Raw genomic sequence first — 12,661 nt, 5'->3', positions numbered from 1 at the left:
AGACCACCAAACAGTAGCCAGGATGTGGGTGACCAATTTCAATGGGAGATTTAAAAAAAGGCGTGTCAAAAGGGCAACGTTACGATAGGAGTACTTTAATATGCGGGTAGATTAGGAAATCAGGTTGGTGCTGGATCCCAGGAGAAGGGATTTGTAGAATGCCTACGAGATGACTTCTTAAGGCAGATGGTAGTCAAGCCCACTAGGGGATCAGCAATTCTGGACTGGGTGCCGTGTAATGAACCAGACTTGATTAGGGAGCTTAAGGTAAAGGAACCTTTAGGAAACAATGATAGAACTCTCCCAGAGAGAAGCTAAAATCTGATTTATTAGTATCACAGTGGCATAAAGGAAGTTACAGGGGCATGAGAGAGGAGCCCCTGGTAGGGATGACGGTAGAACAGCAATGCCTTGAGTCTCTGGAAGCAATTTGTAAGGCACAGGATAGATTCATCCCAAAGAAGTAGTATTCTAAAGGGAGAGTGATGTAACCATTGCTGACAAGGGAAGTGAACAGTATAAAAGCAGAAGAGGGGGCATATAATACAGCAAAAATTAGTGGGGAGCTTTAAAATAACCAACAGAAGACAACTAAAACGCCAGGAGAGAAGATGAAATACGAAGCCAAGTTAGCCAATAATATAAAAGAGGACACCAAAAGTTGTTTTTTCTTCTAAATATATAAAGCGTAAAAGAGAGGCAAGAGTGGATAATGAACCATTGGAAAATAACACTGGAGAGGTAGCAAGTGGGCATAAAGAAATGGACAACAATTATTTTGTATTATTCTTCACTGTGAAAGACACCAGCAGTATAGCAGAAATTTGAGAGTGTCGGGGGGCAGAAGTAGTTGCTATTACTAAGGAGAAGGTGCTTGGGAAGATGAGAAGTCTGATAGAGATGATGTACACTCCAGAAAGGGGTGGCTGAAGAGATTGTGGAGGCATTAGTAGTGATCTTTCAATGATCAATAGATTCTGGAATGGTTCCAGAGGACTGGAAAAAATGTACAACTATGATGGAATGGCAGAGCAGAGTGAATAGGCTGAATGGCCTAGTTCTGCTCCTATGTCTTAAGGTCTTTTTATTTATTGAAGTACTGTGCAGAATTCGCCCTTCGAGCTGAGCCACGCAACAGCCCCGGGTTTAACCCTACCCTAATCACAGGGCAATTTACAAAGACCAATTAACCTACCAACTGTACACCTCTGGGCTGTTGGAGGAACCCGGAGCACCCAGAGGAAACCCACGCGGTCACGGGGAGAAAGTACAAGCTCCTTACAGCAGCGGGACCTGAACCCGGGTCGCTGCACTGTTGGTGTTGTGCTAGCCACTACACCACCATCGTCTCTCAGAGACAGGGGAGGGTGTAGGGACCAGAAGGGATCTCGGGCGGGGAGAGGCGTAGCGGTTACCGGCTGTACTCGAACTCAGCCCTACCGTATGGGCATGAAGTTGAAGATGTTGGGCATCCCGGGACAGTAACACAGGAAGTTACCCAGCAGCACTTGGAAAATGATGGCAGACAGCAGCACCTTGTTTCTGCAGAGACACAAAGTACAAGACAACTCAGTCAGTTCACACAGTGCAACACTCCACTCCCCATTTCTGAGAGCCACTCCACCCCCCCCCCCACACCCCTCCCCACCCCCTACACAGCTCCCTTCAATGCTAGTCATGTTCTTTCTCGTACAAGTTGTCTTTTTGTTGTGAATGTTGTGTCTGATGCTATGTGCCTGTAATGTTACTGCGATTAAGTTTTACATGGTACCCATGGACGTGGACAACCTCACCTGAAGACCCCCTGCTGGAACATGGAGAGGCGGCGCGTCTTCCTGATGAGGCAGTCAGCTATCTGGCACATCTCGATGCTGATGAAGAAGACGGTGTAGCAAGTGTACTGCTGGTATCTCCGCTGCCAGTAGGTCTGGAGGGGGGAACGACACAAATCAGGTGGGCTGAGCCGGGTGGGGGGGGGGGGGGGAGGAGAGAGAGAGCAGCACCAGTCCACTGCCACCACAGGGGGGAGCTCCAGGCCCACTCCTGCCACTGGGGCTTCCAGGGCAGAACATCACCAATAACCAACCAGTCCTGGGCCAACCATGGTGACTCAGCCACGAAAGCTCACCAACACCTCAGGATGCTAAGGAAATTCTGCACGTCCCTATCAACCCTCGTTGATTTTTATCGAAGCATCCCATCCCATCAACTGCTCAGCCTGTGACTGTAAATAAAATAACTGCCGAGAGTTGCGGACACCCCAGCACATCACAGAAGCTAACCTCCCCAAGCAGCCAGCACAACCGAAGACCCCCACCCATCCTGGACATTCTCTGTTCTCCTTCTCTTCCATCAGAAAGAAAATACAAAAGCTTGAAAACTCATCCCACCAGCCTCAAGGACAGTTCCTACCCTGCTGTTATCAGACTATAGAATAGTTCGCTAGTATAAGATGGACTCTTGACCTCACTATGATTTGGCACCTTGCACTGCACTTTCTCTGTCATTGTACATGTGACCATAATAAACCAGTTCCAGTTCCACAGAACATGGGCCTTTGGGCCAACTGGTTCACACTGACCACCATTCTCATCCCAGCCAGTCCCATCAGCCTGCGTTTCTCCCATATTCCTCTAAACTGACTGTCCGTTTCCCTCCATTCATGCTGCCTGCCTTGCTGAGTTCATCCAGCATTTTGTGTGCGTGTGTATTGCACTTTCCGATCCATCAGCCTGTATCCCTCCCATCATTGTACCCGTCCAAGTGTCTTTGAAAATTTGTTGACGTACCGGCCTCAACCACTTCCTCCGGCAGCTCGTTCCATATACCGACCACCCTCCAGGAGAAAACGTTGCCCTCAGATTCCTCATCCACACAATTTATTTATTTTTGTAACTTATAGTCATTTTTATGTCTTGCAAGTCCTGCTGCCACAAAATCTATGACATATGTCAGTGATAATAAACTATATTCTGATTCTATTAAATCTCCCCCTTTCACCTTAAACCTGTGCCCTCGTTCTTGGGAAACTACTGGAATTGGTTTGTTATTGCCACGTGGTGCAGTGCAAGGCTTGTTTTACACACTGTTCATACAGATCAATCGTTACACAGTGCACTGAGATAGAACAAGGTAAAATAATAACAGAGTGCAGAATAAAGTGTAACAGCTACAGAGAGGGTGTAGTGCAGGTAGACAATATGGTGCAAGGTCATTTATATTGTGGGGTCGAGAGTCCATCTAGGGGACCGTTCAATAGACTTATAACAGTGGGATAGAAACAGTTCTTGAGCCTGATGTTACGAGCTTCCAGGCTTTTGTATCTTCTGCCTGATTGGGGGTGGGGTCTTTGATTATACTGCCTGCTTTACTGAGCCAGTGAGAAGTGCAGACAGAGGGGAGGCTGGTTTCCGTGCTGTGCCAAGCCGTGTCCACGACTCTCCGCAGTTTCTTGTGGTCATGGGCAGAGCGGTTGTCCTACCAAACTGTGATGCATCCGGATAGGATACCGTCAGTGGTGTATCGGAAAATATTAGTGAAGGTTGACGTGTATTCACCCTATCTCTGCCCCTCACATCCGTAAGGCCGCCCTCCGTCTCCTGCTCAACCTCTCTCTATAACTCAGTGCTTCGAGTCCCAGCAGCACCCTCGTCAATCAACGCGTGGTGCGGGGTGGGGGGGGGGTGAGTGTAACACACGAGGTGCCAGTGACCTGGGCTCAATTCCGGTGCTGTGTGAACGCAGTTGTCATGTTCTCGACATTACTACGCGGCCTTCCTTCCGGTGCTCCGCTTCCCACATCCCACGGATGTGCAGGTCAGCAGGTGAATTGCTAGTTGGGCTGGAAGAGCCCGTCACTGTGCTGAATCTCTAGGTAAGTGGATAAATGCGTCAGGTGACCGCAGTTGTACGCGGCTTGTTCTTGGATTCGGAAGACCTACCCACTCCTGTCCGTAGCTGTCCTCCAGGGAATTCAAGCTCTGGTCTTCCCAGCGGGAGCGCAGTCCAATGCACAGCAGCGGGTACCAGCCTTCCTGGGCCATCGCCGTGAAGTAGTCAGTGAAGCCAGCAAAGGATTGGATCACGCCTGGCAAGACAGAACACTTATCGGTGAACTGGCTCTTGTCCTCGAACGTCCCGAAGTGGAAAAAATCCCGCTTCGATTAAATTCCCCACTCCGACACGTCACGTCTGTCCTTGGCCTCCTCCGCTGCCACGATGAGGCCACCCTCAGGCTGGAGGGGCAAAGCCTGGCATTACTACAGCTCGAGGCTTTGGAGTTCAGAGTTCAATTCCTGCATCATCTGGAAGAAAGTTAGCACCTTCTTCCCGTGTACGCGTGGGTTTCCTCCCACAGTTCAAAGACGTACCGGTTAGTAGGTTAATCGGTCATTGTAAATTGTCCTCTGATTAGGCTAGGGTTAAATCAGCAGGTTGCTGGGTGGTAAGGGCCTGTTTGACACTGTATCACTAAATAATAAAATTAATCCCTCACATTCCATCTGGGTAGCCTCCAACCTGACGGCATGAACACCAAGTTCTCTAATTTTCCATAATCATTCTTTTCTGTTTTCCCCAGAACCTCCACCCACCCAACCCCCCCCCCATTCTGGTGGTTCTCAAACCCCTCCTCACCCTCGTAAGCTGCTCATCACCTCCTTCCCTTTCTTCCATGGTTCTCTCTCCTTTCCTATTAGATTCCTTCCCTCTCCCCTCCCAACCCCCGCCCTCCTACCTCACCCACCCTCCCCCTCACCTGTCACCTGCTCTTCCCCCACCTTATTCTGGCTTCTGCCCCTCCCTTTCCAGTCCCGATGAAGGGCCTCAGCCCAGATCATCGACCATTTATCCCTCTCCATAGCTGCTGCCTGGCCTGCAGAGTTCCTCCAGCATTTTGTGTGAGCTGCTCAAGGTTCCCAGCATCTGCAGAATCCCTCGTCTCTGACGGTGAAAAGTTCTGTTCTGCATGCCAGACATGCAGGCTATTTCATTACAAGTGTCAAACACCAGAAAATCTGCAGATGCTGGAAATCCAGAGCAACACACACAAGGTGCTGTTGGGTCTCAGCAGGCCAGACAGCATCCATGGAAAAGATGCTTCAGAAGGACTTGGGTCACAGCCTGAAACATCGACTGTACTTTTTTCCATAGCTGCTGGCTGGCCTGCTGAGTTCCCCCAGCAATTTGTCTGTGTTCATTACAGATGTTACCGGGCTATTAAAGCAATAACTGTCCCATCTAAAAAGTTTCTTGGCCTGCCAGTTAACCTGTTCAACCGCCCCACCCTGTCTGTGTATTACCCCAGTCTCTGCACTGTAAGCACTTTAAACCTTATTGTATAATGCTGTTTACATTCTTAATACATGCCGGTATTTGTGTATTTATGAACATTTTATTCATTATCAATACCTTAATCTCAAATTATTTTTATATAATTCTTTATGATCATTAAATGTTGTTTTTGTTGCATGTTGCTTCAACACACCACAGCAAATTCCTAAAATACACATGGTGAATGAAGTTGATCCTTGATACACCACCCTCCAAAAGGACACAACCTTGTCGTTGGCTTTGGAGACTTGCGTGCCTCAAGTGGCCCGGAGAGTTACATCGGCTGGAGTCGGGGCCTTGTGACCCATGCCAAACAGGTCAAAGGGTAGAGGCCAGACTAAGAGCAGTCCATCGGCCCACCAGGTTCGGGGCTTCAGCTCGGGCTAACAACCCTGACCGGTCAAAGTAAAAAATTGTTACGGGAAAAGCCATGATGGAGGAGGATTTTCATTGCTGCTCGAAGTGTCAGCAGCAAAATGGCCAGTTAGAAAGTTGACCTACATGTACTGCCTGGGACAAGGACTCTTCTTGCAGCTAGCACCAGGGAAGAGGTACAGGAGCCTGAAGATATCAGCTCAACGTTTTACAAACAGCTATTTCCCCACCACTATAGATCTCTGAACAGTCGATAAACACTGTCTCACTATCCCTCTTTTACATAATGTACTTACATTGAGAGCTCAAAGTAATTTTGTTTTTATGTCCTGCACTACACTGCCACAAAACAACAAACTTCATGATACATGCCAGGGATAATAAAGGTGATGCTAACAACAAGATCACAGCAAGGTGGATTGTGAGGTCAAAGGTCCGTCTGATCGTCCCAGGATCCATTTAATACTCGTGTAACAGTGCGGTCGAATCTCTCCTTCAACCTGGTGCTACGTGCTTTTGTGCGATGCGTGTGGAAGAAGAGTCTGGGGTGGGTGGAGTTAAACAGCTGTACAGCACAGAAATAGGCCCCTCGAACCAGCTATTCCATGCCAAACGGTAACGTTCCCCATCGACCTGTATCTGAACCGGAGACCCCCCATACCTCCCCCATCGACCTGTATCTGAACCGGAGACCCCCCATACCTCCCCCATCGACCTGTATCTGAACCAGAGACCCCCCATACCTCCCCCATCGACCTGTATCTGAACTGGAGACCCCCCCCATACCTCCCCCATCGACCTGTATCTGAACCAGAGACCCCCCATACCTCCCCCATCGACCTGTATCTGAACCAGAGACCCCCCCAGACCTCCCCCATCGACCTGTATCTGAACCAGAGACCCCCCATACCTCCCCCATCGACCTGTATCTGAACCAGAGACCCCCCCAGACCTCCCCCATCGACCTGTATCTGAACCGGAGACCCCCCAGACCTCCCCCATCGACCTGTATCTGAACCGGAGACCCCCCAGACCTCCCCCATCGACCTGTATCTGAACCGGAGACCCCCCCAGACCTCCCCCATCGACCTGTATCTGAACCAGAGACCCCCCATACCTCCCCCATCGACCTGTATCTGAACCAGAGACCCCCCCAGACCTCCCCCATCGACCTGTATCTGAACCAGAGACCCCCCATACCTCCCCCATCGACCTGTATCTGAACCAGAGACCCCCCCAGACCTCCCCCATCGACCTGTATCTGAACCGGAGACCCCCCAGACCTCCCCCATCGACCTGTATCTGAACTGGAGACCCCCCCATACCTCCCCCATCGACCTGTATCTGAACCGGAGACCCCCCAGACCTCCCCCATCGACCTGTATCTGAACTGGAGACCCCCCCATACCTCCCCCATCGACCTGTATCTGAACCAGAGACCCCCCATACCTCCCCCATCGACCTGTATCTGAACCAGAGACCCCCCATACCTCCCCCATCGACCTGTATCTGAACCGGAGACCCCCCCAGACCTCCCCCATCGACCTGTATCTGAACCGGAGACCCCCCCAGACCTCCCCCATCGACCTGTATCTGAACCAGAGACCCCCCATACCTCCCCCATCGACCTGTATCTGAACCAGAGACCCCCCATACCTCCCCCATCGACCTGTATCTGAACCGTCCCCTCCACACCTCTCGAATCCATGTACTTACCCAAATTTCTCTGAAATGCTGACAATTGTGTTGGCAGTTTGTTCCAGCCTCACAGTGAAAGAAATTCTCCATCAAGTTCCCCTTAAATATTTCACCTTTCATCCTAAACCTATGACCTTTCGTTCTATTCTCACCCACCATCAGTGGAAAAGCCTGCATCTTGTGTACCTCTGTCAAATCGCCTGTCAGTCTCCTCTGCTCCAGGGAATAACCTATTCAACCTTTCCCTGTAACTCAGCCCCTCCAGTGCCGGCAGGACCCTTGTCAACTGAGATTGTGGGTAGGTGATCAGAATCCCACACAATACTCCAAATTATATCCCATCTACTGTACTCAACACTCTGAAACAGTGCCTTTCAAAAGTATTCCCCCTCCTTGGGAGTTTTCATGTTTTATGTTTTACATTGAATCACAATAGATTTAATTTGGTTTCATGAGTGAACAGCCTTTTTCAAGTCCAGCCATAAATTCCCAATGGGATTGATGTCTGGAATCTGACTTGGCCACTCCGGGATATTAACTTTGTTGTTTTTAAGCCATTCCTGCGTAGCTTTGTCTTTATGCTTTGAGTCATTGTCTTGGTGGAAAACAAATCTCCCAAGCCCCAGTTCTCTTGCAGACTGCTCCAGGATTTCCCAGCTTTCATTTTACCCTCTGCCTTCACAAGCCTTCCAGGGCCCGTTCCACTCTTCCAGTAACAGGGTGACCAGAGATGTAAACAGTACCACAGACGTGGCCCCACTGAAGTTGCAATGTCGCTGCAGGAGGGCCGGTGAGGTGCGAGGCCGATATTCCGAGTGGGATGCGAACCTCTGCTGCTGAGTCAGAGTGACACGGCACAGATACGGGCCCTTCGGCCCAAGCTGATCCTGGTGCCCGTCCGACTCCTTCAGCCCATATCCCTTCAGTGATACTATTGTAGCTGGCAAACTCACTTCCTCTGGCAGCTTGTTCCATATACTCACCACCCAATGGGTCAGAATGTTCTCCCTTAGGTATTTTTTAAATCTGTCTCCTTTCACCCTGAGCCTATGGCCCTAGTTTTGTACTCCCCTTCCCTGGGGAACAGGCTGACCCTTCACCTTATCCCTGTCTCATATCGTTCTATTGTCAGGTCATAAAGAGAGACTCAAAAGTCAAAATACTGAGTAGAGGAGTTAGGATGTTATGTTCAAGTTGTACAAGAAGTTGAAGTCTAATTTGGAGCATAGTGTGCAGGAAAGTTAGCAGTAAGATTGAAAGAGTGCAGAGAAAATTTACAAGGATGTTGCCAGGACTTGAGTTCCAGGGAGAGTTTAAATAGGTTCGGAGCGTAGGAGAATGAGGGATTTGACATTGGTATAAAAATTATCCCCTCATGTTGAGGTCAAAGGTAAGATATTTAAGGGGATCTTCTTCCCTCAGAGGGTGGTGAGCTGGCAGAGACTCAACTGAGCAGACAGGTGAGATTAGAGAGAAGGGCAGGCCAACACGGACAAGAAGGAAAAAAGGGCCTGTTTCAATACCGTAATGCTCCACGTTGGAGATCCCACATACCATTGGGGCTCCGAGTTTGTGAGAGGTCTGTGTGGGCTGTGATCAGGGAGGAAGAGATGGTAGATCCCTCGAAGAACGTTGAGGTGGATGGATCCCCAGGATCTGATGGGATCTTACTGCGAGAGGAAATCGCTCGGGCTTTTGACGGAGATCTTAGTGTCCTCTCTGGCCACAGACAAGGTCTAGGATGAGTGGGGAGTAGTCGGGTGTCCTCTCTGGCCACAGACATGGTCTAGGATGAGTGGGGAGTAGTCGGGTGTCCTCTCTGGCCACAGACATGGTCTAGGGTGAGTGGAGAGTAGTCGGGTGTCCTCTCTGGCCACAGACAAGGTCTAGGATGAGTGGGGAGTAGTCGGGTGTCCTCTCTGGCCACAGACATGGTCTAGGGTGAGTGGAGAGTAGTCGGGTGTCCTCTCTGGCCACAGACATGGTCTAGGATGAGTGGAGAGTAGTCGGGTGTCCTCTCTGGCCACAGACATGGTCTAGGATGAGTGGAGAGTAGTCAGTCTTGTTCAGGACAGGAAATTATTGTCCAACGAGTCTCAAACACAAATGGTACAGGGGATCCTTCAGTGCCAAAGTGCTTTATGACTTGTACAACTGCAACAATGTCCCAGAGCCCTGACACCTCGGGGAGGGAGGGAGGGACGGAGGGACGACGGGACGGTGCACCTACCAATTTGGAAATAGGAGTAGACAGCGAGCTGCTCGTTGACCAGCCGGTCCTTGCGAGGGTTCCGCGGCCTCAGGTGCATGATGTCACTCTCCGCCTTCTCGTAAGCGAGGGAGACAGACGGGAACTGTTCCGGGGAGAGAAGAAGGGAGATATCGGCCCAGGAGCGGGAGCAGAGGGAGCCGGGTGTGAGGGGTGGGGAGAGGATGGTTCTAGGGACTGCACCAGGAAAGAATGGGTGTGTGCTGGTCTGCCACGGGACGGCGTGGGCTTGTGCTGGGACAGATCGTGTGTTCGTAGAGATGCGATGTGTGTCCGTTGGGTTGGAGGGAGTCGTTCGGTACTGGGGTGTGTGCTGGGAGTATGCCGCTTGGAAAAACGTCCACTGGGATGGATGATGTGCAATGGGGTGAACCGGAAAGGTGCTGGTCTCTGCTGCGATGGATCCAGAGTGTATTGGGTTGGGAAAGGAGCTGGTCTTGGCTTGGACAGAGTGGGAGAGTGTTGGGATGGAGCAGCAGTGAGTTTGTCTCTGCTGGGATGAGTGAGGTTATGCTTGGATGGGGGTGACAAGTCTCTGCTGGTACATTGCGGAAGTGTGGTGGAATGGAGGAGTGTGCTGGGATGGGTTGGGAGCGTGCTGTCTTTGCTGAGATGTGCGGGATTGTGCTGGGATTGGAGGAGGAGTTTACTAGCCTCTGCTGGTACAGAGCGGGTGCGTACTGGGTTCTTCGGGGACAAAGTGGTTCAGTACTGTGGGTATCGGGTGGACCCCACCCACACGGTTGCTCACACACTCACGATATCGGTGGCCAGCTCAATGAAGAGGATGGTAATGCACCCCAGAGGAAGGGGAACACTCATCGTGATGTAGATCAGGTATGGCGCCAGTTCCGGAATGTTCTTCGTCAGCGTGTATGCGATGGACTTCTTCAGATTGTCGAAGATGAGTCGACCTGAGCATTGGGGAGGAAAGACAGAGAGATTTAGTCTGTTGTGTGATGGGACGGTGTGGAGGGAGCTTCACTCTGTGTCTGACCCTGGGAGTGTGTGATGGGACGGTGTGGAGGGAGTTTCACTCTGTGTCTGACCCCGGGAGTGTGTGATGGGACGGTGTGGAGGGAGCTTCACTCTGACCCCGGGAGTGTGTGATGGGACGGTGTGGGGGGAGCTTCACTCTGTGTCTGACCCCGGGACTGTGTGATGGGACGGTGAGGAGGGGGCTTCACTCTGGGTCTGACCCGGGGACTGTGTGATGGGACGGTGTGGAGGGAGATTCACTCTGTGTCTGACCCCGGGAGTGTGTGATGGGACAGTGTGGAGGGAGCTTCACTCTGTGTCTGACCCCGGGAGTGTGTGATGGGATGGTGTGGAGGGAGATTCACTCTGTGTCTGACCCCGGGAGTGTGTGACGGGACGGTGTGGAGGGAGTTTCACTCTGTGTCTGACCCCGGGAGTGTGTGATGGGACGGTGTGGAGGGAGTTTCACTTTGTGTCTGACCCCGGGAGTGTGTGACGGGACGGTGTGGAGGGAGCTTCACTCTGTGTCTGACCCCGGGAGTGTGTGATGGGACGGTGTGGAGGGAGCTTCACTCTGTGTCTGACCCCGGGAGTGTGTGACGGGACGGTGTGGAGGGAGTTTCACTCTGTGTCTGACCCCGGGAGTGTGTGACGGGACGGTGTGGAGGGAGCTTCACTCTGTGTCTGATCCCGGGAGTGTGTGATGGGACGGTGTGGAGGGAGTTTCACTCTGTGTCTGACCCGGGGAGTGTGTGATGGGACGGAGTGGAGGGAGATTCACTCTGTGTCTGACCCCGGGACTGTGTGATGGGACGGTGAGGAGGGGGCTTCACTCTGTCTGACCCGGGGACTGTGTGATGGGACGGTGTGGGGGGAGCTTCACTCTGTGTCTGATCCCGGGAGTGTGTGATGGGACGGTGTGGAGGGAGTTTCACTCTGTGTCTGACCCCGGGACTGTGTGATGGGACGGTGAGGAGGGGGCTTCACTCTGAGTCTGACCCGGGGACTGTGTGATGGGACGGTGTGGGGGGAGCTTCACTCTGTGTCTGACCCCGGAGTGTGTGATTGGACGGTGTGGAGGGAGTTTCACTCTGTATCTGACCCCGGGACTGTGTGATGGGACGGTGAGGAGGGGGCTTCACTCTGGGTCTGACCCGGGGACTGTGTGATGGGACGGTGTGGAGGGAGCTTCACTCTGTGTCTGACCCCGGGAGTGTGTGACGGGACGGTGTGGAGGGAGTTTCACTCTGTGTCTGACCCCGGGAGTGTGTGATGGGACGATGTGGAGGGAGCTTCACTCTGTGTCTGACCCCGGGAGTGTGTGATGGGACGGTGTGGAGGGAGTTTCACTCTGTGTCTGACCCCGGGAGTGTGTGATGGGACGGTGTGGAGGGAGCTTCACTCTGTGTCTGACCCCGGGAGTATGTGACGGGACGGTGTGGAGGGAGCTTCACTCTGTGTCTGATCCCGGGAGTGTGTGATGGGACGGTGTGGAGGGAGTTTCACTCTGTGTCTGACCCCGGGAGTGTGTGATGGGACGGTGTGGAGGGAGTTTCACTCTGTGTCTGACCCCGGGAGTGTGTGATGGGACGGTGTGGAGGGAGGTTCACTCTGTGTCTGACCCCGGGAGTGTGTGATGGGACTAAGTTTGCTCTCCCACCTTGCTCCACACCCGTGACGATGGAGGCGAAGTTGTCATCCAGGAGGATCATGTCAGCTGCATTTTTGGCTGCATCCGAGCCGGCGATTCCCATTGCAATCCCGATATCTGCTTTCTTCAGTGCAGGAGAGTCATTCACCCCATCCCCGGTGACGGCCACGATGAATCCCTGCGTAACAGGTGGACCAAAGGGCTTTGAGTCGCGAGGGAAGGCTCAGACCAGTTGGTTCCCCCACCCCTTGGGGGGGGGGCAGAGACAGAGAGCCAAATACGGGCAAGCGTGAAGGGGGAAATAGAGGGAGAGGGTGGGCCATGTTTCCAGTAATTGTGCACGAGCACACATCTTTTGC

At 52.1% G+C, this 12,661-nt stretch overlaps 1 protein-coding gene across 1 annotated transcript in view; it reads right to left on the bottom strand.

Annotated features, from left to right (window-relative positions):
* The window catches only part of LOC132385403 (potassium-transporting ATPase alpha chain 1-like), a 44,945-nt gene that overhangs the window by 4,782 nt on the left and 27,502 nt on the right, over nucleotides 1-12,661 (bottom strand). Inside the window, exons 16-21 of the mRNA XM_059957449.1 lie at nucleotides 12,312-12,480; nucleotides 10,433-10,587; nucleotides 9,635-9,758; nucleotides 3,942-4,087; nucleotides 1,794-1,927; nucleotides 1,441-1,542 (exon numbers count right to left, since the gene is read on the bottom strand). Of these exons, the coding sequence (XP_059813432.1) occupies nucleotides 1,441-1,542; nucleotides 1,794-1,927; nucleotides 3,942-4,087; nucleotides 9,635-9,758; nucleotides 10,433-10,587; nucleotides 12,312-12,480 (830 nt within the window). The remainder of the gene's footprint in view (nucleotides 1-1,440; nucleotides 1,543-1,793; nucleotides 1,928-3,941; nucleotides 4,088-9,634; nucleotides 9,759-10,432; nucleotides 10,588-12,311; nucleotides 12,481-12,661) is intronic.

The sequence above is a fragment of the Hypanus sabinus genome, assembly GCF_030144855.1.
Source record: "Hypanus sabinus isolate sHypSab1 chromosome 1 unlocalized genomic scaffold, sHypSab1.hap1 SUPER_1_unloc_5, whole genome shotgun sequence".
In the NCBI taxonomy this organism is placed as follows: Eukaryota; Metazoa; Chordata; class Chondrichthyes; order Myliobatiformes; family Dasyatidae; genus Hypanus; species Hypanus sabinus.
Note: the sequence above shows the minus strand (reverse complement) of the source record. Positions and strands in the feature narration are given on the sequence as shown.